Below are 20,400 nucleotides of genomic sequence, written 5' to 3'. Positions count from 1 at the left end.
GCCACTTTAGGCCCCTACAGTGCGGTTACCGAAGAAAAGAAAGAAAAAATGCCCCCGAGCAGGGGGAGAGGTGTTCGAAAGACGGTGTATTTACTTCGGGTTTCATACAAAATTGCGTTATACGTGACACCATGACTGAAGGCGTCCGGGTGACCTGGGGCGAATCGAAAGCGAAACTGCCTTGGCACGGCTGACTCCGGAAATATCGCGATAAAGCTTAGGTCCGTGATTTATCGTACTCGTTGACAAAAAGACTGTGAAGTTGCACTGACGCTTTTAGCGCAGATGGCAGACAACGGAGAAGAACAAGGCTATGGCGGAGTGGATGGAGTTCATAATGAGAGTGAGCCGCTTATTCCGCCGCCTTACTTGCTCTTCCGGCAAGGTCGACAGCCACAGAATGCTGGCGGATGGTCCGTATGCTCTAGACTTATTTTGGCTGTTTTCAAGGTTGTGTTCTGTTCACTTGGACTATGGGGAAATCAAAAATGGAACTACATTCCGCGTGTCCTATTTGTTATGAGTTGTATAACTCAAGCCGGTTACCAGATCTCTGTTGACTGGGGCTGCCCATACTTTGACTGCAGCTACTTCAGCAAGACACATCATAACAAGACTGAGGAGTTCCCTAAAACAAGAAGAACGTGCTTTACTATATTTTCCCTAGCAGCTTTCTTCTCATATTCGATTTTCCTTGTTTGTTTAACAGCCTCCAGGAGTACAGTCTCATCCATGATGTCTCCCTGCGAATCAGTGGCGGACGTTGTTGACAGGAAGGAGATCACCCTGTTATTTTTTATTTTCATTATCATTATGGCGTCGTTTTTAAGTGGAATGGTCTTGTTGTTCAGCGTTCAGTTTAAAAGTAATAATATTCAAGACAATTTAAAGCCCGCGTACTTTATTGCAGCAGCAGTAGTATTAACGCACTGGGCATCTCTCAACACCTGTCACGTTTTCGCAATCAGTTCTTTATCTCTCGGTAAGTATTCAGTGCTGAAACACTTTTTCTTTGAAAGGGCGAAAGCTTACGTTATCGCATTCATTCTGGAAGAAAACGAAATCTGACAGGTTTCTGAGGAAGCTGTATGGCAATTCTATTAAAACTGAAAAGTCCTTTCGAGGTTGGAATGCTGAGCACTTTCAACAAAGCCATATTCCGTTTCTTTCAATCTCTTCCCCTGAGCCCGCTACCGGTTTGGTCAGCACCAAAATGGCGAGAACGAGACCAGACCAGAACTGATCTTTCCTCCGACATGATTACACCCTGAAGCCGGTATAAAGACAAATTAAGGGAAAATCGCAACTAAAAGGAAGCAAATGATCTATGCAAACTCCAAGTAATATGTGGGATAAAACAAGAGCTCTCGACCTGAGTTCAGGTAAAAAGAAAGAATGGTGGGCTCTGATATTCTGTACTTGCTGATTAAAACAAATGTGTCTTTGCCACTGAATGGATTAGATTACGCAACAGGAATAGGCTACTGCACCTTCTTCAAAATTTGTGTTCATGACCAGGTGCAATTAAACGCAGAAGGACGTAAGTATGCATCAATTTTCACCTCGTCCCAGTAGGTAGGATTAACACGTTATATTTAATTTTTGAGAATCTTCCGCAAAAAACCAAGTGAGGGAGCTTCCTGGTAGGGTAAAACAACCCCTGGCTCATTGAAGGATTATATAAAATAACGTGCCAATTACAGTTATAAACCTTGTCAAAAGAGCGCTCATCGTTTTTCACTTCAGGTACTTTTGCGGAAGATTCCGTCAGGCTCATCCGGGACCTCGATGGCGGAAACCTCGATGACGTCATAAGAATTCACGAAGATCTGTGTACAGTTGTTTCTGATACAGTATCAGCTTACAGCGTGTGGTTTGTGCTGCACTGGTTTAGTTTTGGAGCAGGCATGGTCGTAGACATCATATTAATATCTAAGGAAATCATGACGGACCGGGACAGTAATCCTACCCCAGCTACTTTCAAGATCTCCCTTTATTTAATCTTCGTCGGTGTTCTCTATCTCTTCATACTCCCATGTTTCTACGCTGCCAGGATTACAAGTAAATGCAACGGTAAGAGAAGTTTATAGGGAACAAAGTATAGACTAAGAGCACAAAACATTGATGAATTGATCACGTACTTGGACGATTAATTTATGCCCTTACAACAGGTCCGACAAAGTTGGCGCAGTGGTGAGAGTGCTCGCCTCTCACCAATGTGGCCTGGGTTCGATTCCGACCCGGTGTGGAGTGTGGGCTGAGTTTGTTGTTGGTACTCGCCTTGCCTCGAGGGTTTTTCTCCAGGTTCTCAGGTTTCCCTCCGCCCTATACAAAACAAACACTCCAAATTCCAAATCGACCAGGATAGATCAGAGGACCTGCATGAAAACCAGCTAAAACTGATGAGGCTTTCTCTCTAAATATTTAACAATTATTGGACGAGCAGTGAGCAAAATATCGTGATTCGTCAGTGGAGAGCAGATCAATTATTTGCCGAAGCCGGAAGCTGAGGCAAATAATTGGTCTGCGAGACTCTGACAAATCACGATATTTTGCGATAACCGAGTTCAATAATGGTTTTATAAATCGATCACCAGTTTTGTTTTCTTATTTAAATCACTCTCTGGCAGCTCAGCGGAGCAATCTGCCATTTTTCACCAGAGATCATGGTTACAATTACGCGTGAGCAGAATATTATCTGCAGCAAAACACATTTAGACGGTACTACCTATAAGCAGCCCATTATTTGTGGGCATTTATTTGCAGGCATGTGGTTGGCTCTCGGATAATGAAAAGGAAGAAAATGCATCCAATGATAATGTAGTTTATTATTTATTTTACCTAGCTCCCAGAGCACTCTACTGACAGAAACCGTCCGTCCCTCTTAGCAAGTAATCATCCTCTCTTGCTCATAGCCAGTAGTTGTTTGGCGCGAGGAAAAGTGGCTCTGAGACACATGATATTTGATTGGCTAACATTCTTGGACTATGATTTTGACAAATTCAACGGTGGATTCCTTTCCGAAAATATCCACTGGCAAGGGAGTATGAAGGGTTTAGGAATATGTACCGCTCAACTACAGCACCAATACAGACCACTTAAAAGTTTAACATTACTCGAATATGAGGAGAATTTTCAGTGAAGCTTCCCATATTACCGAACAGAGTAGATGTGTCAGTATACTGTCTTTGAAAACTTTTCTCTAGATTAATTTTATCTAAAAGCTTGAATTCGGGTTTTTTTTTAAACAAATCTAACAACGGTATCTCTGGCACATAGGCTCCTGTAACATTGTGTTATTTTATAGTTTTCCTTTTGTTCGTTTTCTAAGGAATCTACGAGAGAATCAACTGCACGACATCTAATGACTGGAAGGAAGGCCACACGTTCAGGGATCGCCGTAACATCGCTCTGTTCGTTTCCTACGCTAAGGACACGGGTTGTGGGTTCAAAGTTGGCAGGATCACGTTTAACACTTCTTTAGCCTGGCTTTCCTTTTTCTTCGGATTAACGGCTTTGCTATTTCATTTTTTCTAACCTCCGTCTTACAGGAAAAGCACTCACACAGTTTATGTTACCTCCGCTAGTTATGTTTGACAACACGTAAGTGACGCCCTGGCTTTAACAAAACGATCTGATTCGAAGACTGTTTTAATTTTTTTTTGCATAAAGTTATTTTGTTTGCCAGAAAATTCTAAAAATCCACCGGAAGTTATTCGCAGTTTTTTTGTATGTATATTGTGTTTGTAAATAAAAAACTACAAAAAAAAAAAAATGACGGAGCTAAAATTATCCGCACATCAGTAAGTTAGTTAATAATCTGCCAGCAGCTCGTTAAAAATGTAGTTAATAGACTGTTACAGAATTGCTTATTTTCCCTATTACAAGTAAGAGTTAGTGTTTGGAGAGCACGAGAGAAGCGTAAGAGTTGCTTGGGACGCAGCCAAGAGCAACTTTAACATTTACGATAGCTTCTCTCATGCCCTTCAATCTTTCAAGTTGATTAGTTGGTTTAAACATGAAATGAACTGATGACCAGAGACATTCCAGTACCTTTTGGCTCTGATAGTAAGCTGGTAAAAAGTGCGAAAGGAACGGTTTGTAAGAAAGAACTGACACGTCCATAAAACAATCATACAGGTACCTTTTATGGATTGCTTTCAAAATTTCCAACGATTGTTTAACGGTAAGTCACCCCGGGATACAGTGTATGTTACGTTCTCTCAGTGCTCAATATCTATATAGCAGATTTCTACTCCCTGAATATTCCTGTGAGGTTTTTAGCAATTTTAGGTCTTGGGTTCTTTTATTGTCAAGTGAAAGCGGCGGTGGTCTCGAATTCAACTCCTCCACGTCTTGTAAATAGCCGGCAACTGGTCTGCCTCCCACTAGTTTTTAACACGCGTTTCTGTTTACTTACAATATATTTGTTTTGTTTATCTAAAAGGGCCACGATGTAAAGTACTGAGAAACCAGTAATTGTGTTTACCCTATAAAGTTATCAGTTTATTTATCTATTTTATTATTATTATTATTATTTCACGGTCCAATTATCACCTAGCGTGACCTGACTATTAAGCGGTTTTCAACATTGAGTATCGAAAGTTATCAAGCAATTACTTTGGTTTTGGTTTTGGTTTTACTGCGCTTTGAGATTGGCCGAGTAGTCTAAATTGCTAAGTGACTGTTTTGGTTCTCAATTGAAAATTGCTCTAGTCATAAATAGGCTAAACGCCTCACACTCTGGAACTTCCAGTGTTGCGTGTTTAATAATAGTTTCGTCAAACAGGGAATTTTTAAATTTACCCTGTAACCGGTTACACAAGATAGTTTGCGATAATTTTCACTAAAAAGGGGTAACGTCACGACTCTCTTTACGTTACAATTTCCTTTCCGGAAAGCCGTCAGAATGCATGCGTGATCTATCACGTGATTATATGCTGTTTGAAAACGAAACCAGACGCAGGTTCCGGGAATATTAAGAATCACGATTTATACTTCCACCGAATGACTTAAACGCTGAAAGGATATGAACATCGACACCATTTTATACAAAATGGAAGACCAAAGGCTTGATGAACTCAGTGAAACTCAGAATGAAACAGAACCACTTCTTCGGCCCGAGTCATCAGCAACTTACTTACACTTCCGGCCTGGCAGAGAACCACAGCAGGCTAATAGATTCACTGCATTCGTCCTGTCTGTTTTTAAAGTTACCTTCTGCTCGCTTGGATTGTGGGGACATCAAACATGGAACTACGTTCCTCGAGTTCTATTCAGCGCAATTTGTATTTTTCCCACCGTTTTTTGGATCTTCAATTTCAACAGAATTTCTCGTCAAGATGTTACTACGCCTGATACTAGTGCTGAAATAATATGTTTTACATTATTAGTTCCTCTTGCCGGTCTTCTCTCTTATATTGTTTTCACTGATTGTTTTATCGCAGCGGGGCGTAAAGACTCGGCCTTGGTATCTCCATCTGAAACGATGATGCTGGATATTCAAAGAACGGACATCTTCTTGTTATTTCTCGCTTTTGTTTTCATTATTATTTCTTTTTTAAGCACGTGGGTCCTTTCTCTCAAAATACAACCCACCGATGTCCCTGATGAAGCGGCTTTTACAGTACAGTACTTGGCTCATTGGACATCAGTCACCACTTGTCTCGTCTTCGCTGTCAGTTCCTTTACACTCGGTAAGTTACTTTATTTACATATCAAAATCATTACCCACAAAATTGGTGACTCTTACATAAAGGCATGAAGGTGGTACTATTACACTTGCTCGTTGTGACCAAAATTCAAGATGGCGGCTCGTCCAAAAGTAGAATCGCAACCACCGAAGAGTTTTATTGACAAAGTTGAGCAACCAAAGCCTTGTGCTATAAAAAAAAAAAAAAGCCAAAAAAGGACAACAACCTCTACGATGTTGAAGTGACCGTGGTGGACAAGGACAAAAAATGCATGAAGATTCATGTCGGCCATGGAAATGAATTTGATGAGTGGCGTGATTTCAAATCGACAGTGATCAGTTACCATTTGTCCGCCTCGAAAAAACTTATGTTCCAGACGAAGAAACGTTAGAAAGCAGAAAGTAAATGTTTGACGGCAATTCATATAGCGCGATTAAGCGAAAACTGTGGTCTGACAGGAAAGAAGTACCCGGACGGTAGGAGTTCAGAATAGAGTTGCCAGTAGAACAGGATGTGTTTGACACTGAACTTGGTCAGGCAACGGGAAGTTACATTGAGAGAGGAAATTTTAACGATTGAATGTTCGAAAAAAAAATATAATAAATATTTATAAGTTTACTTACTTGTTGATCTCGTAAGTATACGAAGGAATATTCTGCCGGCTGAATTTCGCGTTTGAATCGTCATTTTGACCTCCAGAATGATCACCTACGGCGGTCACCGCCATGCAACACGCAAATACAACAAAGAAAACAAGATAGGAGATTTTCGAAGTTATTTTGCTATGCCGTAATTGATGCCAACCTCCACGAACTACATATCAAAATGCAGCAAATTTATTCTTGTGTTTAAATTTGGGGGTACATTTATTATTCCAAGCATGCGCTATCGAACAAGCCCAGTTTTCCTCGGTGCAGTGGTTTCCCGGCCGGTGACGCTTTTATAAATTTACCGTCAAACCCACGTAAGAAAGTGTTAAAAATGCCATGTTTAAATCGCGACAAAATCCTTCAGTTTATTATCGATAGTAGGTTACATATTTTTCAACTTATTTCTGGTGGTACATTTGAGAAAGAAATACTACTTTGGGAAAGAGAAGCAATATTCCACTCAAAGTAGCGTGTTTTTGGAACAATTTTAAAATTACCAGACGTCGGGGTCACGCGATACTGTGTATGGCAAACGTCGCAATGAATTTGATATGCATCACGAAGTCAGGCCATTTCATTCTTTCCCTAGCCTTCGCTCTTGAATAAAGCTTCGAGCAAATAATTACTGGTCATTGCTCTCCGATATCTATAGGGAGAAAGGCGTATAGAAAAAAGAAAATCTGGAATCCGGAATTCGGAAACGAAACCGGAACTGGAACCGAAAATGGAACTGGAACCACAAATTGGAGATATTTTGAGGGTGTTACTGACAACTGCTCTTGTAAGACTTTTCATTTCCATATGTTTTATTCATTTTCCTGATGTCACGGTTGCTTTTTTCGTCCGGGGCGAACTTTTTCTTTGAGAATTTCCATTACATGTGAATGATGCAACTTGGGATCGAATAACTGACATCAGTAGTCTGCCACCGTTTGCTGCTGGCTTTCTTTCTAATGGAAATGCATGAAACACTGAGCTACAAATTAAAAGCACATAGAATTTTTCAATCTTTTCAGTTATATTCCGGTTCCGTTTTTGTTTTCGTTTCCGTTTCTGGATTTGGTGTTTCCATACGTCCTCAAGGCCCTACAGGGCTAGAGGGACAAGAATGGAGAAAGGCAGGAGGCAGATCTCGTTATATCGTACCCAGATCCCACTCATCGTATAGCGCAAAAACTGACTGTGGATCATCTGGGTCCGTGTATGGTATACTTTAAAATTCAGTTACATTGAAAACGTATTGTTATCAAAAATAGTTTTACAACTTTCCCACCTAATTTTGTTGTGTGGTGTAGTAAGATTGTAAAGGTTTCCAAAATCTGCAAAATTGGGTTTGAACTAAGACAGCCTCAGTATTACAACAAAATATAAATAATTAACTAGGTCAGCAACACAAACAGAAAAAAAAAAAAATGAATAAAACTAGTCACAATGAAATACTACCGTATACCAAAAAGATATCTCTATCGATACTAGATTAAGAAGGCAACGACACAGGGTTGTCATTGATGATAAATTCTATTACATATACCAGTATCAAATAAGAAGGTAGCGTGGGAAACCTGACAAAATTTCTAAGAATGTGGCTGTGTGTTAGTTACTGGCATGTGATTGTGCAAATGAACTAGCTAGAAAGCCTATAAATTCTGCGATATATATAATATATGTCTGGATTTATGAAAACAGTGTTAAAGAACGTCTCTCCCGCATAGGCGTTTGTTTTCCTCTTATTTTTGTTTGTTTTTCTTATCCCTTGATGTGATTTTAAGGTCTTTAGGAGTCTTGAAATCAAGGTCCTCTGGTGCAAAGTAATGACACGGTTTTCTTAAATCCAGTCATATATCTGAGTGATTTCGCAAAAACATGCCCACTAGGTTTTCACCTGGATTGCAGCCCGAATCCAGGCTAAGCCAGCAACTTTAAATCCAGAGGGGACTCTGTCACGGTTGTGCCTAAATCCTACTGCTCAGAAGGACAACCAAGGAGTACCAGGAGCGAGTTTCCGAGTCGAGCAGTTTTCGGAAATTGTCGGCTATTCCAATATGGCGGACTATACCAATCACATAAATATGCGAATTGCCAGTGGTAAAACTATGTTGATCAACAAGACAAGTACGTTTTTATTCACCTGACAAGTTAAGAATAATGTGTAGAAAGTAAAGCAGTGAGTTGTTTGGCAAATGCTGTATATTTCTTTAGATCTCTTCCCGTCTAGTTCGTAAACTGTAAATTTGTAAGCCGGCTAACACATTACACTGTAGACGTCTTTGACTTATAATAAGCACAAGCGTTTTTAAATACATCGTTCCTTCAGGACGAATATCTTTATTGATTCGGCGGATCCCCGAATTCAAACTTCCTTTGCCTTGTCCCTCTGACCGGTAGGATCTTGGAAATACTACCGACCAGAGGGACAGCTTGTGTATAAGGTAATTGGACTCAAGTCGATGCACAGTTTTATTTGTAGAATAGTTTGATACATTGCTCTTTAGTTTTATACTAAACTAGAATCGCTCTACAGTTAAATATTTTCAGTTCTCTGTGATCTTGTCCCCCTGGTCTGTAGGATCTTGAAAATACTACTGGCCAGAGGGACAGCTTGTGTATATACCTGATGTTTTGAAAACCAGGTCCGAACAGCCCAATAACAGCTGGTGCCTAATAGAGTCATGTAAGCAGTGCTTACCAAGTTCTGCACTCCACATTTCATCTCGTGTAAAAAGGAAATGACACTAGAATCCCTGGGCCACCTGTGGATGAATTCAGGCTTAACCGTCATCATATCAGATAAAAGCTCTTTGCAAGCATAACTTAATGACAGCAAACTAAAGTGCCTTGAAATCTTCCCCTCCCCCCGGGGGTCAGGTACCACTCCGCACATAGCAGCCCCCCCCCCCTCACGACAATAGTGGAACCTTCTGCCAAGGCAATAAACCCACTCAGCTTTGGGAAATTCCGTGCACTTTAAGGATTGTGTCACGTCGGACAGCTAAGTACATACCCAGCCGTCAGACTGACTTGAGACTATGGACACAAGTTCAAACCGACCCCACCCCCCTGGATTAAGGGCCAGGGACCCCAAAGAGGTATCCACAATTAGCCACACTCCTGTAGATGTCTCCAGACTTTCCGGTAACGGAGCCCCCCCTGGAAAATAATGTGCTACGCTAAGCTGAAATCGATGCCTGCGCCATCGATTTCAGCACAGCTCGCGGAGTACAATTAGGTATGCGTTTTTCAAAACTTCAAGGAAAAGTGCAATTGTAATGGCTCTATGTTTCCAGGTCATGCATTTTCTGTAAAACAACATGTCCTTTTGCACTCAGATTAAGTCACTGTCTGAGCCCATTTAGGGTTGACCCGCCCGTCAGCTTGGAGAGGTAAGATCAGTACATTATAGCAACCCCGTTTTGCTTACAAAATTTACCTTTGGCTTCAACTTTATAACAAACCAGTTTGATTTTGACAGTGTGGCATGTTTATGATCTACAGCCCCTACCTTCATCTAGAAAAACCAGACTCAAATTGAAAATGAAAACAAGAAAATCCAAAAGACTATTAATCAAGTCAAACTGGTTTGAAAAGTTTACCAACAAAAATAACTTCACAGCACAATTAACAGACCCCCTTTTCAAAACTGCAGGTAGGTATACATGTAAGGTAATTGGACTTGAGTCCATGCACATAATTTTACTTGTAGAATAGTTTGATACATTGCTCTTTAGCTTTACACTACACTAGATTATCACTCTACGGTAATATTTCAGTTCTCTGTGATCTTGTCCCTCTGGCTGGTAGGATCTTGAAAATACTACCGGCTAGAGGGACAGCTTGTGTATACATGTAAGGTAATTGGAATTAAGTCCATGCACAGTTTTATTTGTACCATAGTTTGATACATTGTTCTTTAGTCTTACACCACACTAGATTATCACTCTATAGAAACATTTCAGTTTTCTGTGATCTTGTCCCTCTAGCCTGTAGGATCTTGAAAATACTACCGACTAGAGGGACAGCTTGTGTATAAGGTAATTGGACTCAAGTCCATACACAGTTTTATTTGTAGAATAGTTTGATACATTACTCTTTAGTCTTACTCTACACTAGAATCACTCTACAGTAATAGTTTCAGTTTTCTGTAATCTTGTCTCTCTAGCCGGTAGGATCTTGAAAATACTACCGGCCAGAAGGACAGGTTGTGCATAAGGTAACTGGACTTAAGCCCATGCTCAGTTTTATTTGTAGAATAGTTTGATTGATTGCTTAGTCTTACACTACACTACAATCACTCTGCAGTAATATTTTCAGTTCTCTGTGATCTTGTCCCTCTGGCCGGTAGGATCTTGAAAATACTACTGGCCAGAGGGACAGCTTGTGTATAAGGTAATTGGACTTAAGTTCATGGTGTCTGTAAAAAGTCAATGAACATGACAGTATCAGTGTGGAATCTTAAGTTGAATGATGGATTTAGAGTGTTTATTTAGTGAGGGAAACTGTTATATATATGTACAACTGGTTAAGGAAATATGGAGACGAATCCTTTTCAAGCAAAATTAATATTTTACTATTATGAAAACTTTTGAGTTCTTTTGAATGTACATTCCTTCAGTTTGGTAGCATTTGCTGTAAGATCTGCATTTTCATCACTTCATGGAAAGAGAGAATGTCATCCTGGAAAATAAGACAAACATAGTGAATTTCTGCAAGAAAGTGTTATAAATAGGAGATGTGTAGTTGGTATCCATGTAGTTTGGTTTAAATTGATTTTCCATTACTTTGTCATGCAATGAGAAGTGTTGATACTTGCTTTCGATTCAAAATACCTGGTTGAAATTAGGAGTTTCTCCCCTGCTGAGATGCTGTGGAAACTAAACATAGATAATACCAATGAATTTAAAATGTATCACTAGCACAAGTGATCAGTTCAGGTAAAGATGAACACTTTGATTTGAATTAACTCAAGCCAAGCTGATTATTTAAAGAGACATGGTAATTGATAGAATATGGTATTTGCACAACTTACCATACAGACAAAGACACCACAATCATAATCATTTTTTTGCTTAGGTGTATCCCATGTATAGGGATTGAATTAAAATGTGTAAGAAAATGTTCAGTCAAAAGAGCCCGAGCTTGTGTGGACTAAGTGCAGACAAAGAGCTTGGCACATTTATATTACCATAAATCTAACTAACTGGCATATATCTAACTGACACCATCGCTGCCATGTTGGATGACCATTAACAAAAGAATTAGCCTAGTTTATTGTTCTTGTCATCCAACATGGCCGCCAGAGTCTTTGTCACTTGAATTTTCTGCCTATTTCGCACCAATTTCATCACATGCCATTTACATTGTCTGCGATTAGTTACTGGGGGTGGGAGATTATTAACTCTGTTACCTACATCATAAGGACCCCTATAAGCGTTCTAATGCAACTGTAGCTCTATTTGTTCCATTTACAGTATAATTGTTTTGTGGGCTGACTAAAAATTTTAATCAGGTTCAATTAAGTTGTTGTGGAACAATTTTTTTGGCGGGGGGAGCCCGAAAGGGGGTCAGAAACTCCCAGTTCTCCCGCTTCCCGTACTTTCATCTCTTGACTCCCGCCTTATTCCTTTTCGCCCTGTCCCCTGTAGATAAGGACACTCAAAACACATACTTGTCCTTTAGCTGCACGATCCTTTGGCGTTTCTTTTCCTTTTTTCCTTTGTTTTCAACCTTGCTCCTCTAGCTCTTCACGTCTTTTGACCGTTTAAATGACAACATTTATGACCTATGTTGTAACCACTGTAAAAGGGTTTCCAATTTTACCAGAAGTTGGCCTCAGTTTTTCAGTCCAAAGACGGATTTAATTTTTCCTTCAGTCCAGAAGTCTCAAGATAAGCTAAGTGTAAGTCAAAAAACATTTGGGTTCTTGTTTTTGAAAGTATTTTAATGCTTAATAAATGATTCCCGTCTTCGTAGAACTCCCACTTCCCACCCTTTGTTCTCCTGCCTCCTGCCCCCTAATCTTCTGGGGCTCCTGCCCCTCGGCCCCCCCCCCCCCCCACCCAATTTTACTCATGGGTGCCCAAATATGCAAACTCAGCAAACTATTCAATCTAATTAATTTTTAGGGTAACTGGGGTTACACTTATTTACAGTTGTCGTTTAGAAAGCCTCATTTTAGACGTGACTTATCCTTTGCGGGATACAGGATTAATAAACATGACGGAAATAGACTAGAAATTTTGCAATGAGAGTAGCTTTCTGAGTATGTCAGGTCAGTGTCCTTTAAGCAATATGTTTTGGTTAAATAAAGGATTCCTTAAACCTATTTTGTTTAAAGGTAAACACCATTCACAAAAAAAAGATAATAGAAGGACATTTTCATTACTTTAATTTGTGTTTATTCCATAAACAAATAGTCTTACAATGCTAAGGAACAGTATCCAACTCTTTAAGTTTAACAATCCTCCTGAAGAGATTCCTTTATCCTTACACAGAGTATTCAAGTCACAAAATAATATATTAAATATTGATGTATACAACTTGAGCCCACTGGACATGTCAGAAATGTGTCCTAGAACTGCCTGGCACTCTGTTTCACTTGGAGTGAATGCAAAGTAAATTTTCTTAAGGCACTGAATTCAAGTGCCTGATAACCTTCATATAAATGAGAATCCTCAATATTCTAGCCTGCTTTATGACTTAAGCAATAAGAGCAATTATCAAACTATTGTACAAATAAAACTGTGCATCGACTTGAGTCCAATTACCTTATACACAAGCTGTCCTTCTGGCCGGTAGTATTTTCAAGATCCTACCGGCCAGAGGGACAAGATTACAGAAAATTGAAGATATTACTGTAGAGTGATAATCTAATGTAGTGTAAGACTAAAGAGCAATGTATCAAGCTATTGTACAAACAAAACTGTGCATGGACTTGAGTCCAATTACCTTATACACAACCTGTCCTTCTGGCCGGTAGTATTTTCAAGATCCTACCGGCTAGAGAGACAAGATTACAGAAAACTGAAAATATTACTGTAGAGTGATAATCTAGTGTAGTGTAAGACTAAAGAGCAATGTATCAAACTATTCTACAAATAAAACTGTGTATCGACTTGAGTCCAATTACCTTATACACAAGCTGTCCCTCTGGCCGGTAGTATTTTCAAGATCCTACTGGCCAGAGGGACAAGATCACAGAAAACCGATATTACTGTAGAGTGATTCTAGTGTAGTGTAAGACTAAAGAGCAATGTATCAAGCTATTGTACAAACAAAACTGTGCATGGACTTGAGTCCAATTACCTTATACACAACCTGTCCTTCTTGCCGGTAGTAGTTTCAAGATCCTACCGGCCAGAGGGACAAGATCACAGAAAACTGAAAATATTACTGTAGAGTGATAATCTAGTGTAGTGTAAGACTAAAGAGTAATGTATCAAACTATTCTACAAATAAAACTGTGCATCAACTTGAGTCCAATTACCTTATACACAAGCTGTCCGTCTGGCCAGTAGTATTTTCAAGTTCCTACCGGCCAGAGGGACAAGATCACAGAAAACTGAAAATATTACTGTAGAGTGATTCTAGTGTAGTGTAAGACTAAAGAGCAATGTATCAAGCTATTGTACAAATAAAACTGTGCATGGACTCGAGTCCAATTACCTTTTACACAAGCAGCTGTCCCCCTGGCCAGTAGTATTTTCAAGATCCTACTGGCTAAAGGGACAAGATTACAGAAAACTGAAAATATTACTGTAGAGTGATAATCTAGTGTAGTGTAAGACTAAAGAGCAATGTATCAAACTATTCTACAAATAAGACTGTGCATCGACTTGAGTCCAACTACCTTATACACAAGCTGTCCCTCTGGCCGGTAGTATTTTCAAGATCCTACCAGCCAGAGGGACAAGATCACAGAAAACTGAAAAGATTCAACTGTAGAGTGATTCTAGTCTAGTATAAAACTTAAGAGCAATGTATCAAACTATTGTACAAATAAAACTGTGCATGAACTTAAGTGCAATTACCTTGTTCACAAGCTGTCCCTCTGGCCGGTAGTATTTTCAAGATCCTACCGGCCAGAGGGACAAGATCACAGAAAACTGAAATATTACTGTAGAGTGATAATCTAGTGTCGTGTTAGGCTAAGGAGCAATGTATCAAACTATTCTACAAATAAAACTGTGCATGGACTTAAGTCCAATTACCTTATACACAAGCTGTCCCTCTGGACGGCAGTATTTCCAAGATCCTACCGGCCAGAGGGACAAGGCAAAGGAAGTTTGAATTCGGGGATCCGCCGAATCAATAAAGATATTCGTCCTGAAGGAACGACGTATTTCAAAACGCTTGTGCCTATTATAAGTCAAAGACGTCTACAGTGTAATGTGTTAGCCGGCTTACAAATTTACGGTTTACGAACTAGACGGGAAGAGATCTAAAGAAATATACAGCTTTTGCCGAACAACTCACTGCTTTACTCTCTACACATTATTCTTAACTTGTCAGGTGAATAAAAACGTACTTGTCCTGTTGATCAACATAGTTTTACCACTGGCAATTCACATATTTATGTGATTGGTATAGTCCGCCATATTGGAATAGCCGACAATTTCCGAAAACTGCTCGACTCGGAAACTCGCTCCTAGTACTCCTCGGTTGTCCTTCTGAGCAGTAGGATTTAGGCACAACCCTCTGTCACGGCATGGCTCAGGGCACATGGCTCAGTCACTGGCCTATTTGCTAATGGTTTGCTGGCAGCCAGCTGTCAAAAGTAGGGGTAGGGGAGGGTGTCTTGTACTGACACCCCCACCTAGCTAGACTGAGTTTTCAGTGTTAAATAACCTTGACATTGACTGTGTTTCTGGGTATTTTACTCAGTTGTTGAACCTTGTTTGAGGGTTTTGTGTTGACATGGCACCCTGCTGGAGTGGTCCATGCCACGTGCATGCGTGAGGGGCCAATCTCCTAGCCAGGGGAGTGGTCAGATGACTTCTGGCTGGTTGGACTGTCTTTGATTCAATGCGGGCATGTTTTTGCGAATATATACGTGCATGAATGTACGTTCACTGGTTGGTAGTAGCAGGCTCAAAGTATCAAAGAAAATGCATTTACAACTCAAACCTGGCCATACCTACGTAGCTTGAACATCGGCATGATGCCAAACGATAAATCATGTCTGTATTACTGTAAAAATCTATTCCAGGTACTATTGCACAAGACGCCTTCAGGCTAATCCGGGATGTTCAGAATGGAACCCTTGATGACGTGATAAGAATTCATGAACATCTGTGTACAGTTGTTTTCAATACAGTATCAGCTTACAGCGTTTGGTTTGTGCTACACTGGTTTACTTATGGAGCAGCCGTCGTTGTTACCGTCATACTTTTGTCAGAAGAAGTTACCTTGAGTGTCAAGCATCAAACTCCATCGATGTATCTGGTCTTCCTCGCTTTAGCCTTTGTTGGTCTTCTATACCTGTTTGTATTACCCTGTTTCTGTGCGGCCAGGATCACAAGTAGCTGTGCTGGTAAGAGCTTTTATGTAGACAACAATTAACGATGAGAAAGTAATAATTTATATTATCATTCGTTACATTTTGTCTTCCTTTTCATTGTCCGAGAGGCCACCGCGTGACCTGCAATGACTGCCTACAAAAAATGGTCTGCTCATGCGCAATTTCGTCTAAATGTGTTTTGCTGCAAATAATATTCTGCTCATGGGTAATTGTAACCGCACTCTTGTGCGAAAAATGGCAGGTCGCTTCCCTGAGCTGACGATAGTGATGTAAATATCAAAACAAACATGGTGATCGAATGATAAACAATTATTGGACTCGATTTATCATTATCGCAAAATATCGTGATTTGTCAATGTATTTGCAGATCAGTTATCTGTGCTCTACGAACTTTCCACGTGCATCCATAACTCGATATGGGCACAGCTAAAAGCATGAACCAATTCTTTTATAACATGGCGACAACAACTTGGGCGCTAAAACATGTTTCGTTTGTGATTGACTACAAAGTTCTCACAATGTATGGTGAAGGAAAACAAAGGTCATTAGGATCCTAAATCTACTAATACTTTTTTTGTAACCTGTCTAATTCCTATTGAGCCATCATGAACGAAATCTCTATATACGCACGGCCGTGCGTATGTAACATGAAGTGTGCAGTTTTAGTTTAGGTACAAAATTTCCGTCGAATTTAGAGCAAATTCCTTTTGTTTAAGTTTCGGCAATGTGAAGATTATTCTGCACAATCCAAACCCTACTTCGAGCCTTTGACCTTTACCTGGCTAAGATGTTTATTTAAGCTTGAGCATTTTGACTTTGTTTGTCTACGTTTTCATTTTAATTAATTCGAAGAAGCGAATTTTTCGTTGACAATTTTAGAAACCAGGTTAAGCGTTTTCGTTCAACTGTTACTCAACTGACTCTAATGACCTTTGTTTTCCTTCACCGTGCATCGCGAGAACCCCCATGTTGTTGTCGCCATGTTAAAAAAGAATTGGTTGATGCTTTTAGCTGTGCGTATATCGAGTTACGGATACACTTGGAAAGTTTGGAGAGCACTCAAGAAGCTAGAGTTACTCTCGGCTATTGCCTCGAGCAACTCTTTCGCTTCTCTCGTGCTTTCCAAATTTCCAATATACGTACGCTAAGCATGAACCAATTCTTTACTACATCCTAAGCCTCACATTCATGTGAAAAATCCTTTGTCTGGAAACATACCTACGAGGCTAAGGATAAAGTATTGCTATTCAAATTTGGGCAGCATTTATACAAGCGGTCTATTGCAAACAGTAGGCTGACATAAACCGCTTTGAAGATCCTTAAAATTCTAATACCCGTGTCTTTATTCTTATCTCTGGCCGTCTCAAATTACTTTACAAGAACGACTGTGGATGAGCCGGCACATGTGTCATCGCTCTATATTTGGCTTCTTCAATACTGTATTGCCTTTTCCCTTCTTTTTCAAAGGAATCTACGAGAGAATCAACTGCACCACATCTGATGACTGGAATGAAGGCCATCCGTTCAGAGATCGTCGCAACATCGCTCTGTTTATTTCCTACGCTAAGGACAGGCGCTGTGGGTTTAAAGTTTGTAGAATCACGTTTGATACTGCTCTGACCTGGGTTTCCTTTTTTCTTGGACTAACTGCTTTGCTGTTTCACTTTTTGCAATTAAAAAACTAACACGATCGAGAAAAAGACGGCTAGGGTTGTCAGGAAACCTTAGGTTGCAAATTGAAAAATCTGTAAACGAAACATCATTTCCAGTTGGTTAAAAAAGCCGCCATTTTGAATTTAAAAGATGCTAAGGACCAAAAAGGCCCAGCGAGATTTTGTTAGTAGCAGGAAATCCATCAAGGGTTTCTATGCGTGATAGAAACCTCGAGCTCATAATCTAATTGTTACTTAGAAAACAACCTTAAGAAAATACACGCGCTGATTGGTTAAAAATCGTATTTCTATTAAGCAATTAGATTATGAGCTCGAATTTCTATCGCTGCGCCTTCGTCAACTTTCACGCATTGAACTCGAGAGCGAATAATCTAATTGTTTTAGTATAAATCTACCAGTCGTTCAAAACTTAATCTAAATCCTCTTCACAGACATTTCGAAAACGCCAAGAAACAGCCGTCATTTTGTTAACAAGAGCACTCTGCTACGCCACTCACTATCTATCACAGAATAGATAGTGAGTAGCGTAGCCAATCAGCGAACGACATTGGTGATAGAACGCTAGTAGATTTATACTAAAACTCGATAGAAACACGGTACATTTTTTCTATTTCTTAAATAGAAACACGATTTTTAACCAATCAGTGCGTGTATTTTCTTAAGACTGGTTAGTTGCATGAGCACACATAACCATCTGTTGTACTTTGCCCGGTTTTGAGCATGGGCAACCTCCAAAATGGACAACAAAAACATACAACAAAGAAGTTTGCCAGGTTTCCTAACCATTCCCCTCTATTAACTTTGAGACGATTTATTAAAATTGAAGGTTTTTCTGTCTATCCCAAGTTGGTTGTTGGAAAAAAAATGCAAAAGTTCTCTTACGAGTAATAGATCTTTGAAGTAATGAAGATCGTTAGCTTTGTAATGCCTTCCGTCATTGAGAATGGAGGTAATGTATATAGTATTAACAAAATCGTGTCAGTAACTACATTGTCGAATCCGATTGGTTGTTTCCGGTTGCTCGTGCAGCTTTCTAGGTTGAGTGTATCGCTGTTTCGATCTATATGTGATAAACATAATAAATAATTTGTATGTTACAATTAGATTATGAAAACGACATGATTGAAACGGTCAATACCTGGTACCTTTCTTTATAAGACGAGGATACGCTGGAGACAAACCATCTAACACAAGAATATCGAGTTGTTGGACTGCTTATCTCTAAGATTGGCATTGATTGGCCACTAATGAGCATCGTTAGACAGACTCTGTTTAAATTTAAACTGGAATTCTCCTGAGTTATGTTCCATCTTACTTCTTTGTCCGGAGACGCGGTGGCCTCATGGTTACTGCGCTCGTCTCCGCATCGAACGGTTTGGGATCGAACCCTGGTTGGGAACATTGCGTTTTGTTCTTGGGCAAGACACTTTACTCTCACAGTGCCTCTCTCCACCCAGGTGTGTAAATGGGTACCAGTGAATTTAATGCTGGGGGTAACCCTGCGATAGACTAGCATCCCAGTCAGGGGAAGCTACAGAAATAGTCCTAGTCGCTTCGATTCATGCCACAGAAACCGCGATAAACTCCGGCCTGATGGGCCACATGGTTCCTACCGGCAGACTTACTCCTTTTTCAAATACATTCCGATATGTACAGAACTGAAAGTGCGCGTTAACACTTTCCTTTTTCTTTGGACTTCCAGCTTTGCTGCTTCACATCTTATTTTTTCTACTACAGAAAATTAACAAATTGACGTCAGTTTTTTATGCGTCTGTCCTCTTATTGATGATAAATTGCGTCATAACATTGTCATAATGGCTGTGGATCCACGAGCCGCAGGCGAGTGGTTCCGCAGTAAACTTTGACAATGTTATGACGAAATTTATCATCAATAAGAGGACAGATGCATAAAAAAACTGACATCAATATATTTTTTTGCAATAAGAAGACCCCAAAATGGTCAAATGCCGGGAATAAATGAGGGGAAAACACGCCGTAACCCTGCCGTAAAACAAAGATAAGTGAATTTTATGCAAAATTACGCGAACTGTCAATAGCTTTTCTCGCTTTTTGATTGGCTACTTAAAAAAGGCCACAAAATCTCATTGGTTAAAAAGTTGACAGTTTGACAGCTGTAAGTTGAACTTCAAAGCTTGCATAAATTAAAATTTTATCATCCGTCTGTACTCTTATTGATGATAAAAATGAGCCAGCGCACGAGAAATCAGACAGATATTGTAAAAAGAGCAGTTGCCTTCAGTTATAGACATCAAGGAGGCTGTGGACAGCGTCTAAAATGGAAGTTCAATCTCACCGTCACCGACAGTTTTTCCTTGTTTTTTCAGAACCGTTTCTAAATAATGAAACAATTGTGAAAAGAAAAAAAAAAGACAATTCTGAGCGGACATCTTAAGAGTATTGCTGTACAGTTTCTCCTCCTCAGAGGTGCGAAACGTTTAATAGAAGGCGGCTGTGCGAGATGAGTGCATGCGCAAAAACACGCCTCCGCTCATAGCGTTCAGCGGAATCTCCCCACCCGAAAAACCCCTTTGAGCCTCTGCGAAGGAGAGAGGGCCCTTGCCTGGTTTCTAAAGATTACACCGATCCAGTCTAGCTATGTGCATGCCCTAAAAGCTGGTTTCTATATGATCGCTGCGCGGATCGCCAAGATTACTGAAAAGAGTTCAGCACTCCCTGCGATCAAATGGAAACGGAGTATAAAATGGGGGAGACAAGGGGGGAGGACGGGGATTGTATTCAAGAGGTGGGAGAGTTTTTCGTGTTTTGCCCCCACCCCCAACCCCTCCACCTTAGTCTCGAGTCCAAGACTGGACGCGACAGAGCGGCGAAAATCGAGCCAACCCCCCCTC

The 20,400-nt window shown here is 40.1% G+C and overlaps 2 protein-coding genes across 3 annotated transcripts; both read left to right on the top strand.

Moving 5' to 3' along the window:
• LOC145478111 (uncharacterized) lies at window positions 1-3,775 on the top strand. Of its 2 annotated transcripts, XM_081456030.1 has the most exons (4): window positions 1-413; window positions 710-982; window positions 1,747-2,073; window positions 3,332-3,775. In XM_081456030.1, the coding sequence occupies exons 1-4, from the start codon at window positions 314-316 to the stop codon at window positions 3,535-3,537; spliced, it is 906 nt and encodes a 301-aa protein (XP_081312156.1). In that variant the 5' UTR covers window positions 1-313; the 3' UTR covers window positions 3,538-3,775. The 2 variants fall into 2 exon arrangements, with proteins under 2 accessions (XP_081312156.1, XP_081312155.1); XM_081456029.1 differs by having other exon boundaries at window positions 1-982.
• Window positions 3,776-3,863: 88 nt separating this feature from the next.
• On the top strand, window positions 3,864-20,398 carry LOC145478113 (uncharacterized). The gene is made up of 3 exons (XM_081456032.1): window positions 3,864-5,696; window positions 15,546-15,869; window positions 17,325-20,398. The coding sequence occupies exons 1-3, from the start codon at window positions 5,030-5,032 to the stop codon at window positions 17,540-17,542; spliced, it is 1,209 nt and encodes a 402-aa protein (XP_081312158.1). The 5' UTR covers window positions 3,864-5,029; the 3' UTR covers window positions 17,543-20,398.
• Window positions 20,399-20,400: the final 2 nt, after the last annotated feature.

Source organism: Orbicella franksi, chromosome 2 (genome assembly GCF_964199315.1).
Source record: "Orbicella franksi chromosome 2, jaOrbFran1.1, whole genome shotgun sequence".
Lineage (NCBI taxonomy): Eukaryota > Metazoa > Cnidaria > Anthozoa > Scleractinia > Merulinidae > Orbicella > Orbicella franksi.
Note: the sequence above shows the minus strand (reverse complement) of the source record. Positions and strands in the feature narration are given on the sequence as shown.

What these genes read in the sequence shown, in the direction of transcription:
- LOC145478111 (XM_081456029.1), top strand. Translation starts at nt 286, where the DNA reads ATGGCAGACAACGGAGAAGAACAAGGCTATGGCGGAGTGGATGGAGTT. An exon ending in AATCAGTTCTTTATCTCTCG is followed by an intron (nt 983 to 1,746) that starts GTAAGTATTCAG and finishes TTTTCACTTCAG; the next exon opens with GTACTTTTGCGGAAGATTCC. An exon ending in GATTACAAGTAAATGCAACG is followed by an intron (nt 2,074 to 3,331) that starts GTAAGAGAAGTT and finishes TCGTTTTCTAAG; the next exon opens with GAATCTACGAGAGAATCAAC.
- LOC145478113 (XM_081456032.1), top strand. Translation starts at nt 5,030, where the DNA reads ATGAACATCGACACCATTTTATACAAAATGGAAGACCAAAGGCTTGAT. An exon ending in TGTCAGTTCCTTTACACTCG is followed by an intron (nt 5,697 to 15,545) that starts GTAAGTTACTTT and finishes AATCTATTCCAG; the next exon opens with GTACTATTGCACAAGACGCC. An exon ending in GATCACAAGTAGCTGTGCTG is followed by an intron (nt 15,870 to 17,324) that starts GTAAGAGCTTTT and finishes TCTTTTTCAAAG; the next exon opens with GAATCTACGAGAGAATCAAC.